Here is a 19,070-nt window from a genome sequence, read left to right on the forward strand (position 1 = left end):
TTGTGGTTACACAGGGCCACAGAACTCGTTCGCAGAGACGTCTTGCTACCTGGTGTAGGTTTCTGTTGAGCTCAGGGGTGCAGATCCCTTTAGTTCTCTAGATGCATACCTTCCAACATTTCTCTGATGAAAATAGGGATGTCCCATTCCATAATGATAATTTTACTATTTAAACCCCACACATCTCAGTGACCCAGCCACTCCGGGTAGCTTCCAACATATATGGGTAAAGGTAAAGGGACCCCTGACCATTAGGTCCAGTCGCGGACGACTCTGGGGTTGCGGCGCTCAGCTCGCTTTATTGGCCGAGGGAGCTGGTGTACAGCTTCCCGGTCATGTGGCCAGCACGACTAAGCCGCTTCTGGAGAACCAGAGCAGCGCACGGAAACGCCGTTTACCTTCCCGCTGGAGTGGTACCTATTTATCTACTTGCACTTTGACGTGCTTTCAAACTGCTATGTTGGCAGGAGCAGGGACTGACCAACGGGAGCTCACCCCTTCGCGGGGATTCGAACCGCCAACCTTCTGATCGGCAAGTCCTAGGCTTTGTGGTTTAACCCACAGCACCACAACATATATAGAGAAACATAATAAAACATTAAACATTTTTAAAAACCCTTCCCTATACAGGATTGCCTTCAGATGGCTCAGGGGTCGGATAACTCCATACCTTCCAACATTTCTCCAATGAAAATAGGGACATCCTAAGGCAAGCATGGCCAAACTTGGCCCTCCAGCAGTTTTGGGACTACAACTCCCATCACCCCTAGCTAACAGGACCAGTGGCCAGGGATGATGGGAATTGTAGTCCCAAAACAGCTGGAGTGCCAAGTTTGGTCATGCCTATCCTAAGGAAAAAGGGGACATTCCAGGATCAAATCAGAAACCAGTATGGCTTCTGTAAATCTGGGGCCGTCCCTGGAAAATAGGGAGGCTTGCAGGGTCTGTAGATGTTGTCGGACCTCAGCTCCCATCAGCCCCTGCCAACATGGCCCACTGTCAAAAATGTTGGGAGCTTCATAGATCATAGAATCGTAGAGTTGGAAGGGACCCTGAGGATCATCTGTTCCAGCCCCCTGCAATACAGGAATATCCAGCTGTCCCATAGGGGGATTGATCCTGCAACCTTGGTGCTATCAGCACCATGCTCTGACTAACTGAGTTGTAGTCCAGCAGCATCTGGAGAGGCACAGGTTTCTCATTCTGCCAGGTATGAATGACAAGCAGTGTGGCACAATGGTTAGAGCATCATACTAGGACCTGGGAGACCCCGGTTCGAATCCTCCCACTCAGCCATGTGAAGCACCTTGGGGGCCAGTCATTGCCTCTCAACCTAACCACCTCATGAGGTTGTTGGGAAGATAAAATGGGGACTTGGAGAACCACGTGCACTGCCCTGAGCTCCTTGGAGGAAAAGGTGGGGTATAAACACAATACATAAATAATATACACATTTATATCATGCATTTTAAAATACTACTTAATCAACCAGAAACCTCTATGCCATTTCAAAACTTTTTAAAGCAAGCCTTCCTAGACCTGCATAGTTGATATAAATTTAAACATGTAATTTTATTTGTGTGAAAACTGCTGATTTTGTTTTTGAATTCCTTTTTAGGTTTACTTTTTTTAAAAAAACAACCACATGATTGGTAATTTGAAATTTATATTTTATGTAAGCTGCTTAGAAGCTTCGATGAACAAGCAGCATATAATTCCAATGTAAAAAACGAATTCGCATAAAAACACATGCCTCTGAAGTTTCAAAACAAATACATAATCAAATTCCACGCTAAAAGTATGTTTCAGCATAGGCTTTTCTAAATGTAAAATGATCAGAGTGAAGGTGCTTCCCTGATATCAGTGGGGAAGGGGAGTTCCAGAGAGTCAGTACTGCCAATAGATGACCCCCCCAAATACCTCACCTTGTCCCTGATGAACAGGATCTGCTGTGCGAAGACCGGGATCCCGCCTTGTGATGTAATAAATGGGAGTGCTTAGACTCTGGAGATGACCTGCTGGATGTAGAATCATTCCGGGCACATGACCTAAGAGGCGAGCCAGAAAAAAACAAGACTTTCTTTTCTGAGTGCCCAGGAGATTGCAATGACCCTTTTCCCAAAAAGGGACATTTCACACCCCAAAATAGCATTCTAGCCTTACAGGAACTTGGTACAGCAAACCAGTTTCTGCTCCAGTTTCACTCCATTTAAAAGATGCAATCTGAAACACAGAAAAGCTGCCTTATACTAGCTCAGGCTATTCATCCATCTGGCTCTATACTGGCTACTCTGACTGGCAGCAGCCTACTCTACCCATCACTGCTATCAGAGACCCTTTTGCCTTGCATGAAAAAGGTCCCAGTTTCAATCCCCAGCAACTCCAAGAAGGGCTATGTGAGAACCCTCTCTGAAACCCGTGTCAGCCATGAATTTGTCTAATCCTCCTTTAAAGCAATCTAATTTGGTGGTCATCCCTGCCTCCTGTGGCAGCGAGTTCCATAGTATAACTAGGAGGACTTTCTTTTATCTGAATCTTCCAACATTCATCTTCATTGGATGCCCATGAGTCCTAGTGTCATGGGAGATACAGAGACACCTTTCTCTGACCAATTAAGACATGCATAATTTTATAAACCTCTTTCATCATTGCTCAGGTCCAGTATATCTGAAGGAGCGTCTCCACCCCCATTGTTCAGCCCGGATACTGAGGTCCAGCACCGAGGGCCTTCTGGCTGTTCCCTCACTGCGAGAAGCTAAGTTACAGGGAACCAGGCAGAGGGCCTTCTCGGTAGTGGCACCCGCCCTGTGGAAAGCCCTCCCACCAGATGTCAAAGAGAACAACAACTACCAGACTTTTAGAAGACACCTGAAGGCAGCCCTGTTTAGGGAAGCTTTTAATGTTTGATGTTTTACTGCGATTTTAATATTTTGCTGGAAGCCGGCTAGAGTGGCTGGGGAAACCCAGCCAGATAGGTGGCATCATCATCATCATCATCATCATTATTATTATTTGGGATGATACGGCCTTAGACCTATATGCAGCATAGATGGTGAGCCACATGACCATGGTAGGCTGGGCTGCAGGAACAAAAGTGAGTGGGGCAATGAATGTAAATGTCACCTTTATACATTAGGCTGCTTTCTACACAAACACACACACACACACACACACACACACCTCTTTTTCTAGAAAAAATAGCCCTGCATCCAGGCACATAAGAGCCGTGATCAGAGTTCAAGGGCACTCATGACATGGGCGTAGCTAGGAGGGGGGGCAGGGAGGGGCAGTTGTCCCCCCCCCCATCAATAAAAATACATAGCAAGCTAAGGTCCTGTGTTTGGTAGCTATCCAAGCTCAGACCTGAAACATAGCAAGGCAGAATCATAGAGTTGGATGGGATCCCAGAGTGGTTGGGGAAGCCCAGCCAGATGGGCAGGGTATAAATAATAAATTATTATTATATTATCAGGAGCTACAGCAACTTCCTGTTGCTCCAGAGCTCAGACTTTCGGGGTGGTTGCTCACCTTTGATCCTTGGCTCGAACCCTTGGAGATGGATTGTCTAAAGTTGCCCCCTTCGTCCGGGAGAAGCAGCTGGTGAAGGAATTTCCTGAATCAGAACTGCTCCCGTTGCTCACCTTCCCGGAAGAGAAGGCCCGGCTGAAACCATCACAGACTTGATCACATGGTGGTTTGGGGCCCCCCTTTGACCTGGATGCACTTGTCTGGGTGGATGGAGGGGAAGAAGTATCATTTCCTGAGTCGTACTCGTGGGGTTCTCCATTCTGTTGGGCCAGCCTGCCAACCCGACCCTCTGCTTTTTTAAAGAGGTCAGCAGGACACCCAGACTTTGAAATCTGCAAGCAAAACAAAAGCCATTGGCCAGCGTTTAAATAGATTTTTCCTCAGCCCATTAGTTTTGTCTGATTTTATATACACTCAATCATTATTCTTTTTTTTCCAAATAAACCTTTTTTCTTTTATTTTCTTTTTAACCATCATGATGCACAGTCTGTAATCAAAGGAAAGAAAGGAAGGAAGGAAGGAAAGAAGGAGAAAGGAAGAAACGAACAAAGAAAGAAAGAATAAAAAAACAAAACAACACATCTCCCTGAAAGAAAGAAGAAATGTCTTTTTTCCCCACCCAGATATAAATTGGAAGATTTTAAGGCATCATGCAAAGAGTCCTAGGCATGCGAATCAATGTTGAATGAAAGATCAAATAAAAAATATATAAAGCAGACTTAAAACCAAAGCCTTCTCTAAAAACAAAGGGGTTGAAAAAGAAAAGGAGTATCTTTAAAAAGACGGACAGACATATGCCTTAGAAATTAAACAGAACAGAATCCTGCAAGCATAATCCAGCTAAAATTAAGCACTTCTAGTTCCCATTGATTCTAGCAGGGGAGCCTTAAACAGCCATCGCTGACCTGGTTCCCTCCAGATGCCCCCTGCTGGTGGGGGCTGATGGGAGTAGTAGGCCAGAACATCTGGAAGACACCAGGTTGGCAAAGGAGGGTATTAATCGTGCACAGGTTCTTTCTTGAAGAAATCAACAGAGTATAAGGAGGCAATCCTATGCACCAGTAGTCCCCAACCTGGGAAGTCCTCCAGCTTGTTTTGGACGACAACTCCCATCAGCCAACATGGCAAATTGTCAGGGATAATGGGAGCTGTAGTAGCAACATCTGGAGTGCCACAGTCCCTGACACAAACGAATGTCCTGTCTTGCCCTGACTTTGACTGGAAGCCCACTGGAAGGACATAAGGCAGGCCAGTAGTTTCAGCACCATGGGCAAAAGGCTGGCCAGTGGTTTCAGCACCATGGAAAGCTCCAAGTGAGCTACTTGCTCCAAGAATGTCTAGGACTTAATTGAAGCCTTCATTGCCTCCAGGGGCCAGATCACCCCCTCTGGGACACCACACCTTCCTCAAGGAGTGGAAGGACATACTGCCTGGGACCGATGGGAATTGTAGTTCAAAACATCTGGAAGGCACCAGGTTGAGGAAGGCTGCACATTATATGAGATTAAATCCCATTTGAAATGCAGTGGGGTTCAATCCCAATTAGATATGGATCGATTGCATGTCCCATTGAAAGGAGTGAGACTTAACTCCTGAGGGAACATGCCTGGAGCCAAGCTGTAGAAGAGCTTAACTTTGGCTGGGGTCTTGCCCTTTTGTGATTGATCTCCATTTCAAATCAATCAATCAATCAATCAATCAATCAACTCTCGACAAGGAGATGGGATGTCTATCACAAACTTTAAAAGAAAAGGAATCTCTTAGGAATGACATAAAGGAAATCTGGCAGGCAAACTGTAATGCCTTGAAACAATAATCAAAAGAAGGAAATGAAAGAAAACTTTAAGAAAACAAAAAGCAAAAACTCCCTCTGGGAAAAAAGGTAGACATATATATATATCTCTTGGTGTGGGTTTTTTCCCCTCCTAGAAGGCACAGCTCAGGAATGGGGAACCAATGGACTCCCAGATGCTGCTGGACTACATCTCCCAGAATCCTCAGCAGCCAGAACGGCCAATGGTGGAGGATGCTGGGATTTGCATTCCTGCGATATCCGGGAGGCCACAGGTTAGTCACCCCTGGTACAGCTCATACTTTCGAGGGACCTCTAGTAATAAACGTCCTAGCATCTTGCGGTTTTCATCCACTTACCAATCAAGATTTCCTCCTTTAGTAGGGTAAGGTGTAAGAAAAAGGGAAGAGTGGGCATCATAAGTCCATCATTAGAGTCTCAAATTACAAGAGAAGATTAAAAAAAAGAAGAAGAATCCACAAACCCTCTCTCTATCTCTCTCCACTCAAGTGTTGGGTGGTTTTTTTTTTTGTCTTGTCCGATTTTAAACAGCTTTGCCATCATTTTCTCTCTCTCTTTGCAAACAATCCCTTTCGAGCTATTTCCTTTTGGCCACTTGTTTATCTGGGATTTATATGGCATCTATTCACATCATCACCTTTGGCTTTTAATGCTGACCCACATAAAAAAATAATCATTAAAAGGAGAACGGAGATTTGTTTATTTATTGGTTAAAAAAAAAAGAGAGGAAGATTTCCCGCTTTGCTTTTTAGTGAGGACCAAAAGGAAGACATAGGCACTGGCTACAAAGTACAAACACACCTGTTCTCTCATTGGTGCTTTGTGGCTCCCCACAATATCATCAGATCCATGGGGAGACGTTCCTGGGTTCTAGAGAAGCTCATACTAGCCTCGCCTGCAGACTGTCCCAATGCAGATTGCAAGACGTAGCAAACAACTACAACAAGCTCCAAATCTCACAAAGCATGCTGCCTTATACCAAGTCAGCTGCCTGACCATATCCAGCTCAGGACTGTTTTTGCAGTCTGGCAGAATGTGACAGCTGGTGCCCATTGAGACTGCTGGGGAAGAAGGCAGGGAGTCCCACAGAACTGGCAGAGGAAGAGGGGGGGTGGGGGGAGCGTACCGCCCCTGGCACCATGATCTTGGTGGGGTGCCATCGTGGCTGCCCCCCCCCGTGCTGGGCACCATGCCCCCAGGACATGTGCCATGCCCCTGTGGGTGGTGACCATACCCCAGGACGCATGCCACGCCCCCAGGACGCGCACCATGCCCCTGGGACATGCACCACGCCCCTGTGGGTGGCACGCCATGCCCCCAGGATGTGCATCACACCCCTGCGAGTGGCATGCCACACCCCCGAGACGTGTGCCACACCCCTGCGGGCGGTATGCCATGCCCCTGGGATGTGTACCACACCCCCGGGACGCATGCCAGTCATGCCCCTGCCTGAGAGCCAATGTGGTGTAGTGGTTAAGAGCGGTGGACTCATAATCTGGTGAACCGGGTTCACTTCCCCGCTCCTCCATATGCAGCTGCGGGGTGACCTTGGGCTAGTCACACTTCTCTGAAGTCTCTCAGCCCCACTCACCTCACAGAGTGTTTGTTGTGGGGGAGGAAGGGAAAGGAGAATGTTAGCCGCTTTGAGACTCCTTCAGGTAGTGATAAAGCGGGATATCAGATCCAAACTCGTCTTCTTCTTCTGCTGCTGCTCTTCACCCCGGTGCTGGAGCATGAAGCTCCGCCACTGTCCAACAGTAGAGGGCACCAGAGCCAATGACAGGTAGAACCAACTTATTCTGGTTTCCCATCCTTGTCCCTAGTGAGTTATGCAAGGGGCAAGACTGAGAGGAAGCTGAAAGCCAGGGCTACCCCCTGGACTGGTTGTAAGTGGAAAAGCAGGCAGCAGAGATTGAGTCTGGTGGGGGCAGTGCCCCATTCTCCACCTGGCATCCTTGGGCAGCTGTCGGGGCCTCGGGGGTCCCATCTGCCAGGCGGCTGGATATGGGATCTTTCCAGCATTTTAATTACCCACAATGCCCCTGTCATCGTGTTGCTACTCCAGGACATTGTGAGCAATGAAAACTAAAATGGGGCCGGTCATTTGCATTTCCTGCAATGCCCCAGAATGATGTCACACCAGGGGCATTGTGGTTAATTAAAGCGGTGGGTGGTTCCCAAAGCCATTTGCCACAGACCCTTGCCAAGGTGAGGAGGAATGTACCAGGGGACATCCTCAAGCAGGGGTTCCTAAAGTGTGTGGTACCATCCCTTGAGGGGGATTACCTAGGGGGTCTAAGAGGCAAGTGGGAATGTGTAAATGGCTATCAGACTTTGAAAAGCTGGTCTTATGGGATCAAGTTCATCAGTTTTGTTGAATTAATAATAACACATAATAATAATTTTATCATTTGCACTCAGCCTACGTTGCCCCAGCCACTCTGGGCGGCTTCCAACAGATATAGAAACATGAGAAAACATCAAACATTAGAAACTTCCCTATACAGGGCTGCCTTTAGATGCCTTCTGAAAGTTGTATGGTTATTTATCTTCTTGACATCTGGTGGGAAGGGGCATTTCACAGGGTCCCTGTAACCTCACTTCTCGCAGTGAAGGAACCGCCAGAAGGCCCTTGGAGCTGGACCTCAGTGTCCGGGCTGAACTGTGGGCGTGGAGACGCTCCCTCAGGTATACAGGGCTGAGGCCGTTTAGGGCTCTAATTACTCAAACCAAATGGTTTATACTGGATTTTGAATAAATGTGCAATTAAGGGCTACTTGCTTTGAATTTTGTCGTTATCACCTTCCTTAGCAGGGATGCCAACTTGAATAAAATATTGGGGGAAGAGGGCAGGTAAGCCCTGCCCTGCATAATCCACAAGATGTGGTACATGCACACCTTCTGAATGGCAATGTCCATCAACTTTGGGAGTCCCCAGCCCCCTCAAATATTTTATGGAGGTGGCGGTGAAGAAACCTCGGCCCCTGGGAGTTGGCTCCTAGGTTCCTTAGTGGCTTGTGCAGACTGCTATTCTGAGTACAGTCATACCTTGGTTTCCAAACAGCTTAGCTCTTGAATGTTTTGGCTCCCAAACGCCACAAACCTGGAAGTGAGTGTTCTGGTTTGCGAACTATTTTTGGAAGCCGAACATCTGATGCGGCTTACGCAGCTTCCGATTGGCTGCAGAAGCTTTCTGCAGCCAATAGGAAGGCGCCTTGGTTTCCGAACATTTTGGAAGTCGAACGGACTTCTGGAATGGATTCTGAGAACCAAGATACGACTGTGATGCTTTTTATAGGTCAGGGTAGGGGGAACTGGGGGATGAGTTTATGGATCAAGAAAAAGTTTCAGAGCAGCTACCCTACACTATCTGCATATAAACAAACTGAAATATTTACTTGTTTAATGTGGGGCCTGGGAACTAACCCTCAGACCAATGCGCCACAGTTGCTGCGCAGACACCTTCTGCCATTCATTCTCAAACGCGTTAATTTCACGGTGGGTGCCTTGTTTCATATCACTTTGCTTAGATCTCTATCTAGGTGAAACGATGGAGATTGCTCGGTTCTCCTGTCAAGAGAACATTGCTGTTACTGTTTTGCCGCCAGGCCATGGGTCTGTGAGATAGGCAAGAGTCCTGCAGGGGAAACTTCACTAAGCCTACTTACTCTTATCAAAAGTCCCATTGAACTCTGCAGGACTTAACTTCTAACTAAATATATTTGGGATCAGGCTGTTTGCAAGTTTTCTGGTCGGGTCAAAACATTATTTAATTGAAGTGGGAGGAGGAGAAAAGAAAGGCTCGTACCTCGGGCTTCAATTTCCGCCGAATGCTTAGCTCATGAAGCAGGGTAGCCCAATAGGTTACAAAAGTATAATTGCAGCGAATTTTCCAATTAAACTGAACAAGCCTGTTTGGTGTGCTTTAAATGCCTCCTTGGAGAGACGTTGCTATCAATTTTCTCAACCATATGGAACCAGCAATTTTTGCAGCGCGCTTAAGAAACCTCTCTCTTTCTGGGGGGTCTTTCTTGTGTTTTAAAGCTCCAACTTCAAAGTCAGAATATCCTTCCCTTCCAGGAGGTGCCTGGCGGCGGAACGAGCCTGCACAAATCCACAGATTTTCTGCATGAAGTCCCAGATTTCTCTTTGGCTGCTCTTTCCTTTACTCTCCCATACAACACTCCCACCCCACCCTGAAAGCGTGCACATCTATTATCAAAATGTGAGTGACAGCCGCCAGCTTGGTTGGTTTCAGAAAAGGAGCCAGCAAATCTATGGAAGATATGGCTATCGATGGCTGCTAGCCACAGTGGCTATGATCTACCACATAAGAATGTTGGAAGAGCCCGCCGGATCAGGCCAATGGCCCACCTAGTCCAGCATCCTTTGCTCACAGTTGCCGACCAGATGCCTGTGGGAAACCAGCAGGCAGGATTCGAACACAAGAGCCGTCTCCCCTCCTGTGGTTTCCAGCAACTGGCATTCAGAAGCATCGCTGCCTCCAACGTTGGAGGCAGAGGACAGTCATTGTGGGTAGTAGCTATCGACAGCCCTCTCCACCATATTGGAAGCAGTGTGCTTCTGACTACCCAGTGCTGGAAACTGTGGGATGTACAGTGAGGGGGGGGAAAAGTATTTGACCCCCTGCTAAATTTGCCCGTTTGCCCTCGGACGAAGAAATGACCAGGCCATAATTTTAATGGTAGGTTTATTGTAGCTGTGAGGGACAGAATAACAAGAGGAAACCCCCCCCCCCAGAAACCCAGAAGACAAAAGTCAGAGATTGATGTGCATTAGAATGAGTGAAATAAATATTTGACCCCTTTGCAAAAGATGACTTAGTACTTGCTGGCAAAACCCTTGTTGGCAATTACAGAGATGAGACGTTTCTTGTAGGTGGCCACCAGGCAAATTTAACAGGGGATCAAATACTTCCCCCCCCCTCACTGTAAAACTGCAGTCAAGTACAACATTCCTCCAGTGGTCATGTCAGGGGATGTTTTGTACAACTCAGGAGAAGACTTCCTGTTTCCTCCTGAGCTGGGACAGACTTCCACCACATGTGGCTTGAAGAGGGTGTGGTCTCTTGTACTAGCATGGAGGAGCACACGGCCTCCGCGTTCTGATCAGTGTGTGTTCTCCATTTTGTATGTCACTGTGTGTTTGGAGAAGTGACTGCTTAGTCGCAGTCACTTGGGACTAACTTCTTTATGGAATAGTTCTAGTTGTTATGTAACCTAAGCCTGCCTTCAGGGATAGGTCTGTGAACCTGAATGAATCTGCGAGTAAACTACTTTTATATTAACGTTAATCAGATTCATGTGTTGATTCTTTTTAAGAGGAATTAGAAGGGATTTTACCAGGAAGGAATCTTTAACAGTAAGACTCAGATGAGTCAGCAACAAGCTGATCGCTGCGTAATTTCAAAAGGGGGATGTTAGGAATTCTGCTAGAATATGGAACTTGCTAGCGCAAGTTAGGAAGGATATAATTAAATAATATATCCCCTCCTGCCTCCCTAATCATCCCCACAGAAATCACAGCAAGGGAGAGCACTGTTGTGCTCAGGTCCTGTTTATGGGCTTCTCAGAAAAGTCATCTGGTCGCCCACCATGAGAACAGGATAGGATGCCAGACTAGATGTGCCATTCACCTTGAATCAGCAGTGCTCCTCCTAATCCTCCTCCTCATCTTACATGCAATATCTGTAAAAAACAGCAACAATAAGATGACCTCCTGTTTGGCAAAGAGCCTTCTCCATCTGCTAATCTGGCCATAGACTTATTCAGAATCTTGAGAAGCCGCCTGCAATTTTAAGTTCCCACAATGTTCCAGAGGAAGGCTGCATCAGCCGTTCCAAAGCATTGTGGGAAATTCAAAGCAATGGGTGGTTTCCCAGCGCCTGCTGTTGCTAGGCAACCGTGCGGGGCTTGTAGGCCACATGTCGACAACAGTAAGCTATGTCAGTGTGCTGGAATGCCAAAGCTGTCTAGATCAGGGTTAGCCTTCCAATACTGTAGACTACAACTCCCGTCACCCCTGAACATTGGTCATGCTGGCTGGGGCTCACGAGAGTTCCCAAAGTATCTAGAGGGCGCCGTGCCAACTTTCCCCGGTCCAGACCTAGATCTGAACTTTCCCCTGCCGCAGCTCAAGTTTAATTGTGTTTTTTTTTTTAAAAAAAAAATTTAACTCAATTAGTGCTTTTGCTATCAAGCTCCCCAGGAGGCATCTTGATTAAGTTTAATGGGCAGTGGAATAATAATGCTTAACAATGAGTGTTCAGACAAAGTATAGCAACAGCAACTATCTCCATAGCTTTCCTCTCAGGCTACCCTTAGGAACAGACAACCCTTGGTCATAGAGTGGGGAGACTGGTTGCCTTTCTCTCCTTTGATGCTCAGCTTACTGTATTTTTTGCTCTATAGGATGCACCCGACCATAGGACGCACCTTGTTTTAGAAGGGGAGAACAAGAAAAAAAATATTCTCTCCCTCTCTGCACAGCCCCTTCCGTTTCTCCTCCCGCTTTGCTGAAGGGGCGCTGTGCAGAGAGAGAAAGCTGTGCAGCACCTCTCCAGCGAAGCAAAACCAGGAGAGCAAGAGGGATCGGTGTGCACCGACCCCTCTCGCTCTTCAGTTCCCGCCTCGCTCCGGAGGCTTTGGGTCCCTTTCGCTGAAACCGAGAATGTCTTGCTCTCCTGGCTTCAGCGAAAGGAACCCGAAGCCTGGAGAGCGAGAGGGGTCAAAGCCTCCTGAGCGCACTCCTGGCTTCAGGCAGCTATCCCTGAAGCCTGGAGAGCGAGAGGGGTCGGTGCACACCGACAGGAGCTCTTCCTCTGCACTTTGGAGGCTTTGTGTTGCTATCGCTGATGCCATGGAGCCTGCATTCGCTCCATAAGATGCACACACATTTCCCCTTAATTTCTGGATGGGGAAAAGTGCATCTTATAGAGCGAAAAATATGGTAATTCTATTGTATCTGACGTTTACAAAGATCCACGGGGAAAAAGCGGTTTGTGCTCTCTCTCTCCCTTTCTATCTCCCTCTGGAGGAGAAAGTGGCCTTGTGTGTATGCGTGTGGCTCATTTAGGGAAGTGACCAGAAAGGGGGGCACCAAAGGCACTTGCTCAAAAATCCAAATCTGCTCATTAACTGAAAGAGGTGGGTGACCCCTCTTTCAACTGCTACTCAAGATGTTAACTATGTTAAACGTTCAGAGTGAGTCATAGATAGGAGTGGGTGACTCTGTCTCTTTCAATTTCTTATTTTTCCAATCTTCAGTTCTCCACATCAGCTTGCATTAAAAAGAAAAAAATCCTCATGAAAATTCACCAACATTTAAGGGCACATTTATCCTAATATGCTCGTTTTTAAAATGCAATTTTGCATAATATACACTTTTTTTTTTTTTTTTGCAAAACAATGTCCCCCTAAAACATTGAATTTTTGTGTGTTACTGCAAAATAGATAGATCATTTTTAACGGACACTTTATCCCAGGATATGAACATAAGAACATAAGATAATGAGAAGAGCTTGTTGAATCAGGCCAATGGGCCTTCTAGACCAGCATCATGTTCTCCCAGTGGGCAGCCAGATGCCTCTTGAGAAGTCTGCAAGCAGATTCAAGCATGAAACAACTCTCCCTTCCTGTGGTTTCCAGCAACTGGTATTCAGAAGCATTTCTCCTTGTGAGCATGGAGGCAGAGCATAGCCACCACGGCTAGTAGCTTTTGATAGCCTTCATGAATTTATCAAATCCTCTTTGGAGCCATCCAAGTTGGTGACCACCACTGACGCAATTTCTTCTACCTGTCCCAAACCTTCCAACATTCAGCTTCAGTGGATGCCCGTGAGTCCTAGTATTATGAGAGACTTTTCTCTATTTCTCCATCTCATGCATCATTTAGAAACTTCTATCATGTCAGCTTCTACTCGCCTGCACTCTAAACGAAGACATCCCTTACATCTCAGCCTCTCCTCATAGAGTCACTCCACCACCTCGATCATCTGAGTTGGCCTTTTCTGAACCTGTCCCAACACTAGAATATCTTTTTTTGAAGTGAGGACACCAGACTTGCACACCAAGTGTGGTTTGCATCATCAATACACATTTTTGTACACATCACTTGACTGGAGAACTTGGCTTTGCAAAATTCAGAGAGGCGTGAATTCTGAAGGATGGCTGCATTTCAGTTCTCCTATTGTAGATTCACCTTGAATTACAAACTGAATCAAATTCCTCCCCTGTCTCCAGCACACATCACCTAAAACAGAAGGCTGTGCTTTTCATGCAACACAGCTTCCTTCTAGCATCGCTTTCAAAGTACAAAGGTTCTGCTTTTAAACCTACCTATGAGAAGCTACTGCAGAGAAACTTCTACACATAGGGGGCAGAAATGCCCAGATCAGATTTCACACACAGCACAGTTTCCATTTTGCTGCAGTTCATATTCTGCTAAAAACCATGCTATTTGCCTGTCGTCCCCAGTGGCAAAATTATGTATGCAATGTACAAAATCAGTCACATACATTCTGTAAGTTACTTTGCCATTGTATCATTTGCAGACTGAAAGCAACAACAACAATGAATACTGATTGTTTTTGCTGGATCTATTTCCAAGACAGACATGGAACAAATAAGGAAACACCTGCAATTTCCGCTCTCATTTTTGGTTTTGTTGCAACTCTCTTACTTCTGAGTCTTTTTAGTTTCTATGCCTGAGGGCAGGGTCCACCTCTCTTTGTCTCTGTCCCCGTCTCTCTTGTTAATGTGAGCCACTTTGGGCCCTGCCATTGGGTAGTTTGAGATGGCAACCTCAGGTGGCATATACTGTAGTATGGCAGCAAAATATTGAGCTGTGTACACCACATGGCCTGGCCTGTGCCTGCTGCCCTCAGGTGTGATAAAGGATGCTATCCTGTCACCGGTGTTAAAGGCTGGTCTGTTGGTGTACAAGGAATTGGGGTGGCATCTTCTCGCCCTTTGCCTCAGGCATCAGAATGTCACGGGCCAGCCCTGATGTAGGGCAACGATATTTGTTTGAAATGCTGCACACACACACACACACACACACACACAAAAAAATAAATACATTTTTGAGAGTATGCACTTTGAGAGTATGAGGCCATGTAGATTCCCTACATGGGATGTGGGTGGCGCTGTGGGTTTAACCACAGAGCCTAGGACTTGCCGATCAGAAGGTCGGCAGTTTGAATCCCCGTGACGGGGTGAGCTCCAGTTGCTTGGTCCCTGCTCCTGCCAACCTAGCAGTTCGAAAGCACGTCAAAGTGCAAGTAGATAAATAGGTACCACTCCAGCGGGAAGGTAAACGGCGTTTCCGTGCGCTGCTCTGGTTCACCAGAAGCGGCTTAGTCATGCTGGCCACATGACCCGGAAGCTGTACGCCAACTCCCTCGGCCAATAAAGCGAGAAGAGCACCGCAACCCCAGAGTCTGCCACAACTGGACCTAATGGTCAGGGGTCCCTTTGCCTTTACCTAGATTACCTACACATTCACTTGAATGCTCTGATTTAGGGAAGTGGGGGTCTCCAGATGTTGTGGTCCAAATGCAGCCATCCAGACCTCTCTCACCTGGCCCTTGAGACTCTCCTTGGACCACACCCTTCTTCATAGACCACACCCCTCACTAGCTCTGCATCACACACACACACACACACACACACACACTCACCATCCCTGGTTGGATCTGTGTCTGATAATGCCTCTTGCTTACCTGGTTGGAGGACAGGAGAGGGTTTTGTGTGAGTGTAGAAACCAGCCTACTGAAATTTACATCCATTGCTCCACCTGCTTTTACATCTGGCCCTGCCCACTACTAGCATGTGGCCCCTGGAGCGTAGCCGAGAAGGAAACATGGCCCTTGGCTGAAAAGGGTTCCCCACTCCTGCTCTAACACCTACACAGGAACGCTTGTTTGCTTGCTTTATATAAAAAAAGGGATCCTAGCAGAAAATCAGGCACATTAAATTAACACTGCGTGGAGGCTCCTCTGTCTGGCTTGGGGGTGGAGGAAAGGCAAGTCTTGGTGCCAGAAGTAGATGCATCCAGGCAGGCCTTGAGCACAAACAAACCCGACCTTGAGCTCACAGCGATTGCTGTGCCCAAGCCAGCCCTGTTACATCTGTGCGTTCAGAGGAAGGATGCCCCCGGAGCCGGCTGCCCATTTTCTCCTCTGATGCTCGCAAGGCGTCTATTAGCATCCATGGGAGCAGCCACGGGGCCTGTTTGTCGAGAGTCCTCCAGCATCCCCCTTCGTCTCTCGCCACCCTTGCACCTCCGCTCCCACCCGATTCAATGCAAATGTTGCTTTTTAAAAAACAGGTTTAATCTTGCGTGCCTCCGAGGACCGAACCGCCTGGGTGCAAGAGGCAGCAAGCCCACGGAGCGGAAGAGGCATGCTACAGAGACACCCGTGTGAAATATCATTGCTGGAGGCCACTGCCTTGGTAAATGTCTCCCCTGTATTATTCATGGGCTACAGCCTAAGCAATCTCTCGTCCTCCCCGCGGTCCCATCCTCCGCCCTCCCTTTCTCCCCACCCTCTGTGCAAAAAACTGCACGCTCTCCATACATCAGAGAGCCACGCCGTTAATAATGCATCGAGCTTTCAAACCGACTTTTAGTATAACATGCCTGTAATTGAGTCATAAACATTGCATAACGGATCCTCGGGGCCTTAAACCAAGGGGCAAAGCAGATAGGGGGATACTTACAGCTTCCGTGGCGGGGAGCAAGCCATCGTTCTGGGGGGTGCAGCCAGGGAAAGGAGTGGTGGTCAGCTCTGTAGTGCCATCGGGCTTTCGAGGGCTCTTCAAGGAATGCCGGGAGTGTTTCCATCTCGTTTTGCGGCCTTCCTCCCGTGACCTGGCTCCCGGCCTGGAGGGAGAAGGGGGGTGGCACCTACTTAGGAAGATGCCTCATAGCGTCAGGATGAAGAAGAATTGTGGGAGGCGATAGCCAGGGAACCCCAGAGGGAACCCCCAGAGGAGGAAGGTTCAGAGTCAGGGGAATGGTGGTGGGACACTGAGGAGAGGTCAGAGGGAGAAGGTTGGGAGGAGGTGCCGGATGCTGAATGGGAAACAGGGTTTAGTGAGCAGGAGGAGCCTGTGACAGGGAGCAGTTCAGACTCCGAGGCTGAAGTGGAGGGGTGTGTGTGTCAAGAGACTGCCAAAGAGTCCAAGGAGTCTCCCTTTCCTGCTGTGACAAGCTCCCCTCCTGCTGGTCTCCCAGAACACGCAAAATAACGAGGAGAGCAGAACAGAGGCTAGAGGTGAGCAGACACAGTTTGAGATTGCTTGGGAAATCTCTGGGAGAGAAGGAGCCTTTGAAGGGGTGGAAGGCAGGTGAAATATACTCAGAATTGAGAGTGGATTTCATGCTCTTTATTCAGCTCATAGTGGTGAGGAAGAATGGAAGTTCCCCCAGAATGTCTGCTTTATATACATTATTTACACCAGTGTTTCCCAACCACTGTTCCGCGGCACACTAGTGTGCCGCGAGATGTTGCCTGGTGTGCCGCGGGAAAAATTAAAAAATTCGAAAGATTTTTTTTTTAAAAAAAGTCAAATTTTCGATTGGGGCGCCGTCACTAGATGACCCCTGGGGTTCCCTCCCTCCCTCCCGCTCTGCGCCTCCCTCCTCCTCCTCCTCCTCCGGGGAGGCCCTTCCTGGCTCTCGGCCAAGGCTTGGCGGCTGCCACTCACTCACTCGCTCGCCCACCCGTCCCTCCATCCCTGCACCCGGCCTCTCCCCCTCCGTCCCCGGCGCGGGGGCTGCCGGGATCCGTAGTCCCCTCGCCCTTGGGCTCCGCGCCCGTGCGGGGTGCGCGAACTACGTTTCCCAGCGTGGCCTGGCGGGCCGGGCGTTTTGTTTGAAGCGCTCTTCTCCCGGCCATGGAATGAGCGCAGCAGCGGCGGCCGGGCGGGCAGGGGCTCTTCCGCGCAGACCCTGCGCAGCCTGCCTGCGCCCCCGCGGAGATCGGGCGGCAGGATGGAGCCCGGGGATCCCCGCGGAGGCGGAGCGGCGGAGGCGGAGGCTGCCCCCCAGGTAGGGCTGCGTCGGGGGGGGGGGTTATTTTTGCAATGCTGCATCCGCGCCGGAGGGGACGCATCGGACCGCGGGGAGACCCCTTGGCGGGCGTGCAAGGCAATGCATACATGCAGGCATTGCATGGAGTGCAGTGCAATGCAATGGCAACGCGGCGCCCTGCATGCATGCATGCAACTTCCACCGGCGCTCCGGACTTGGCAGGTGAGGGGGGTCCCCAGTGGGCGGCAGAGAGAGCCGGGAGGGCGAAGGGGAGCCAGGGGGGAGCAGCGCTGCTCCCCGAGCCGAGCCCGGGGGGAAACTTCGGCGTCGTTGCGCCGGGTGTTGGAAGCGGAGGCTGGCGGGGGCCCCTCACCTGCAAAACCTGGTCGCCTCTCATATATTTCGTGCATTGCATTCATCGCCCGCTTTCTCCTCCAAGGAGCTCCCGGGGGCGCGCGTGGTTCTCCCCGTGTTATCCTCGCAACAACAGCCCTGCGAGGTGGGTCAGGCGAGTGGCCCAAGGGAGCACCCAGGGATTGTCCTGGCCAGGTGGGGTGATTTGAACCCTGCTCTCTGCCCGGTCTTCGTCCTCATTTAGCCCCCACATGTGCATGACTGTGCATGACTGAGGTTTTCCCCCCTCGTCTTGGCTATGGTGTGAGTCTGTGCTGTTAATTAATGGGGTTCTGCCTTCGGAGAAGATGAGCCAGCCCTCAAGGAGGTGATTATGTAATTTGCTAGCAATTCATGTCCCTCCCGGCGTGACGCTGCGCGCTGACGTCACGGGGCTGTAATGGTGGTGTGCCTCGAGATTTTTTTCATGAAACAAGTGTGCCTTTGCCCAAAAAAGGTTGGGAAACACTGATTTACACAATGGGCCCCACGTGATTGGCTAATTCTGGGATTCTCCTGTAGGCCAATCAGGTTGCGGATTCACTTCCACCTGGAGCTGGATTGGGTGACTCCTGTGGACCAATCAGACTGCTGCATTCTGGATCATATTGTTCTAGGACCAGACTGCTGCATTCTGAATCCTGTTGTTCTAGGACCAACCAGACTGCAGCATTTTGGATCCTATTCAACTCAGAACATAACAGCAGGGACCTTCAGTCCTGGCAACTACTCCATAGGGACAAGACCTACTGGGAAGTGTTGCTGAATTGTATAAGACCCTGACCATTAGGTCCAGTCGTGGCCGACTGGGATTGCGGCGCTCATCTCACTTTATTGGCCGAGGGAGCCGGCATATAGCTTTCGGGTCATGTGGCCAGCATGACTAAGCCGCTTCTGGCAAACCAGAGCAGTGCACGGAAACGCCGCTTACCTTCCCGCTGGAGCGGTACCTATTTATCTACTTTCACTTGGATGTGCTTTTGAACTGCTAGGTTGGCAGGAGCAGGGACCGAGCAACGGGAGCTCACCCTGTTGCGGGGATTCGAACCGCCAACCTTCTGATCGGCAAGTCTTAGGCTCTGTGGTTTAACCCACAGTGCCACCCGCGTCCTGCTGAATTGTATACCGTCTCCTTGAATAAAGAGGATTTCATATAGGGTTCTCTTCCAACCTTACATAGAGGTGCCACTAGCCCTTTCCTTAAGACAGTGGTTTTCAGCCAGTGTGCTGTGGCACCCTGGGGTGCCTTGAATGATTGTCAGGGGTGCGGACAGCAATA

General features: G+C 48.9%; 1 protein-coding gene across 1 annotated transcript in view; it reads right to left on the reverse strand.

Moving 5' to 3' along the window:
• The window catches only part of SRRM4 (serine/arginine repetitive matrix 4), a 124,935-nt gene that overhangs the window by 6,309 nt on the left and 99,556 nt on the right, over positions 1 to 19,070 (reverse strand). Inside the window, exons 8-10 of the mRNA XM_081175287.1 lie at positions 16,084 to 16,246; positions 3,529 to 3,860; positions 1,926 to 2,048 (exon numbers count right to left, since the gene is read on the reverse strand). Coding sequence (XP_081031413.1) covers positions 1,926 to 2,048; positions 3,529 to 3,860; positions 16,084 to 16,246 — 618 coding nt within the window. The remainder of the gene's footprint in view (positions 1 to 1,925; positions 2,049 to 3,528; positions 3,861 to 16,083; positions 16,247 to 19,070) is intronic.

Source organism: Podarcis bocagei, assembly GCF_964188305.1.
Source record: "Podarcis bocagei genome assembly, chromosome: 16".
NCBI classification, from domain to species: Eukaryota; Metazoa; Chordata; class Lepidosauria; order Squamata; family Lacertidae; genus Podarcis; species Podarcis bocagei.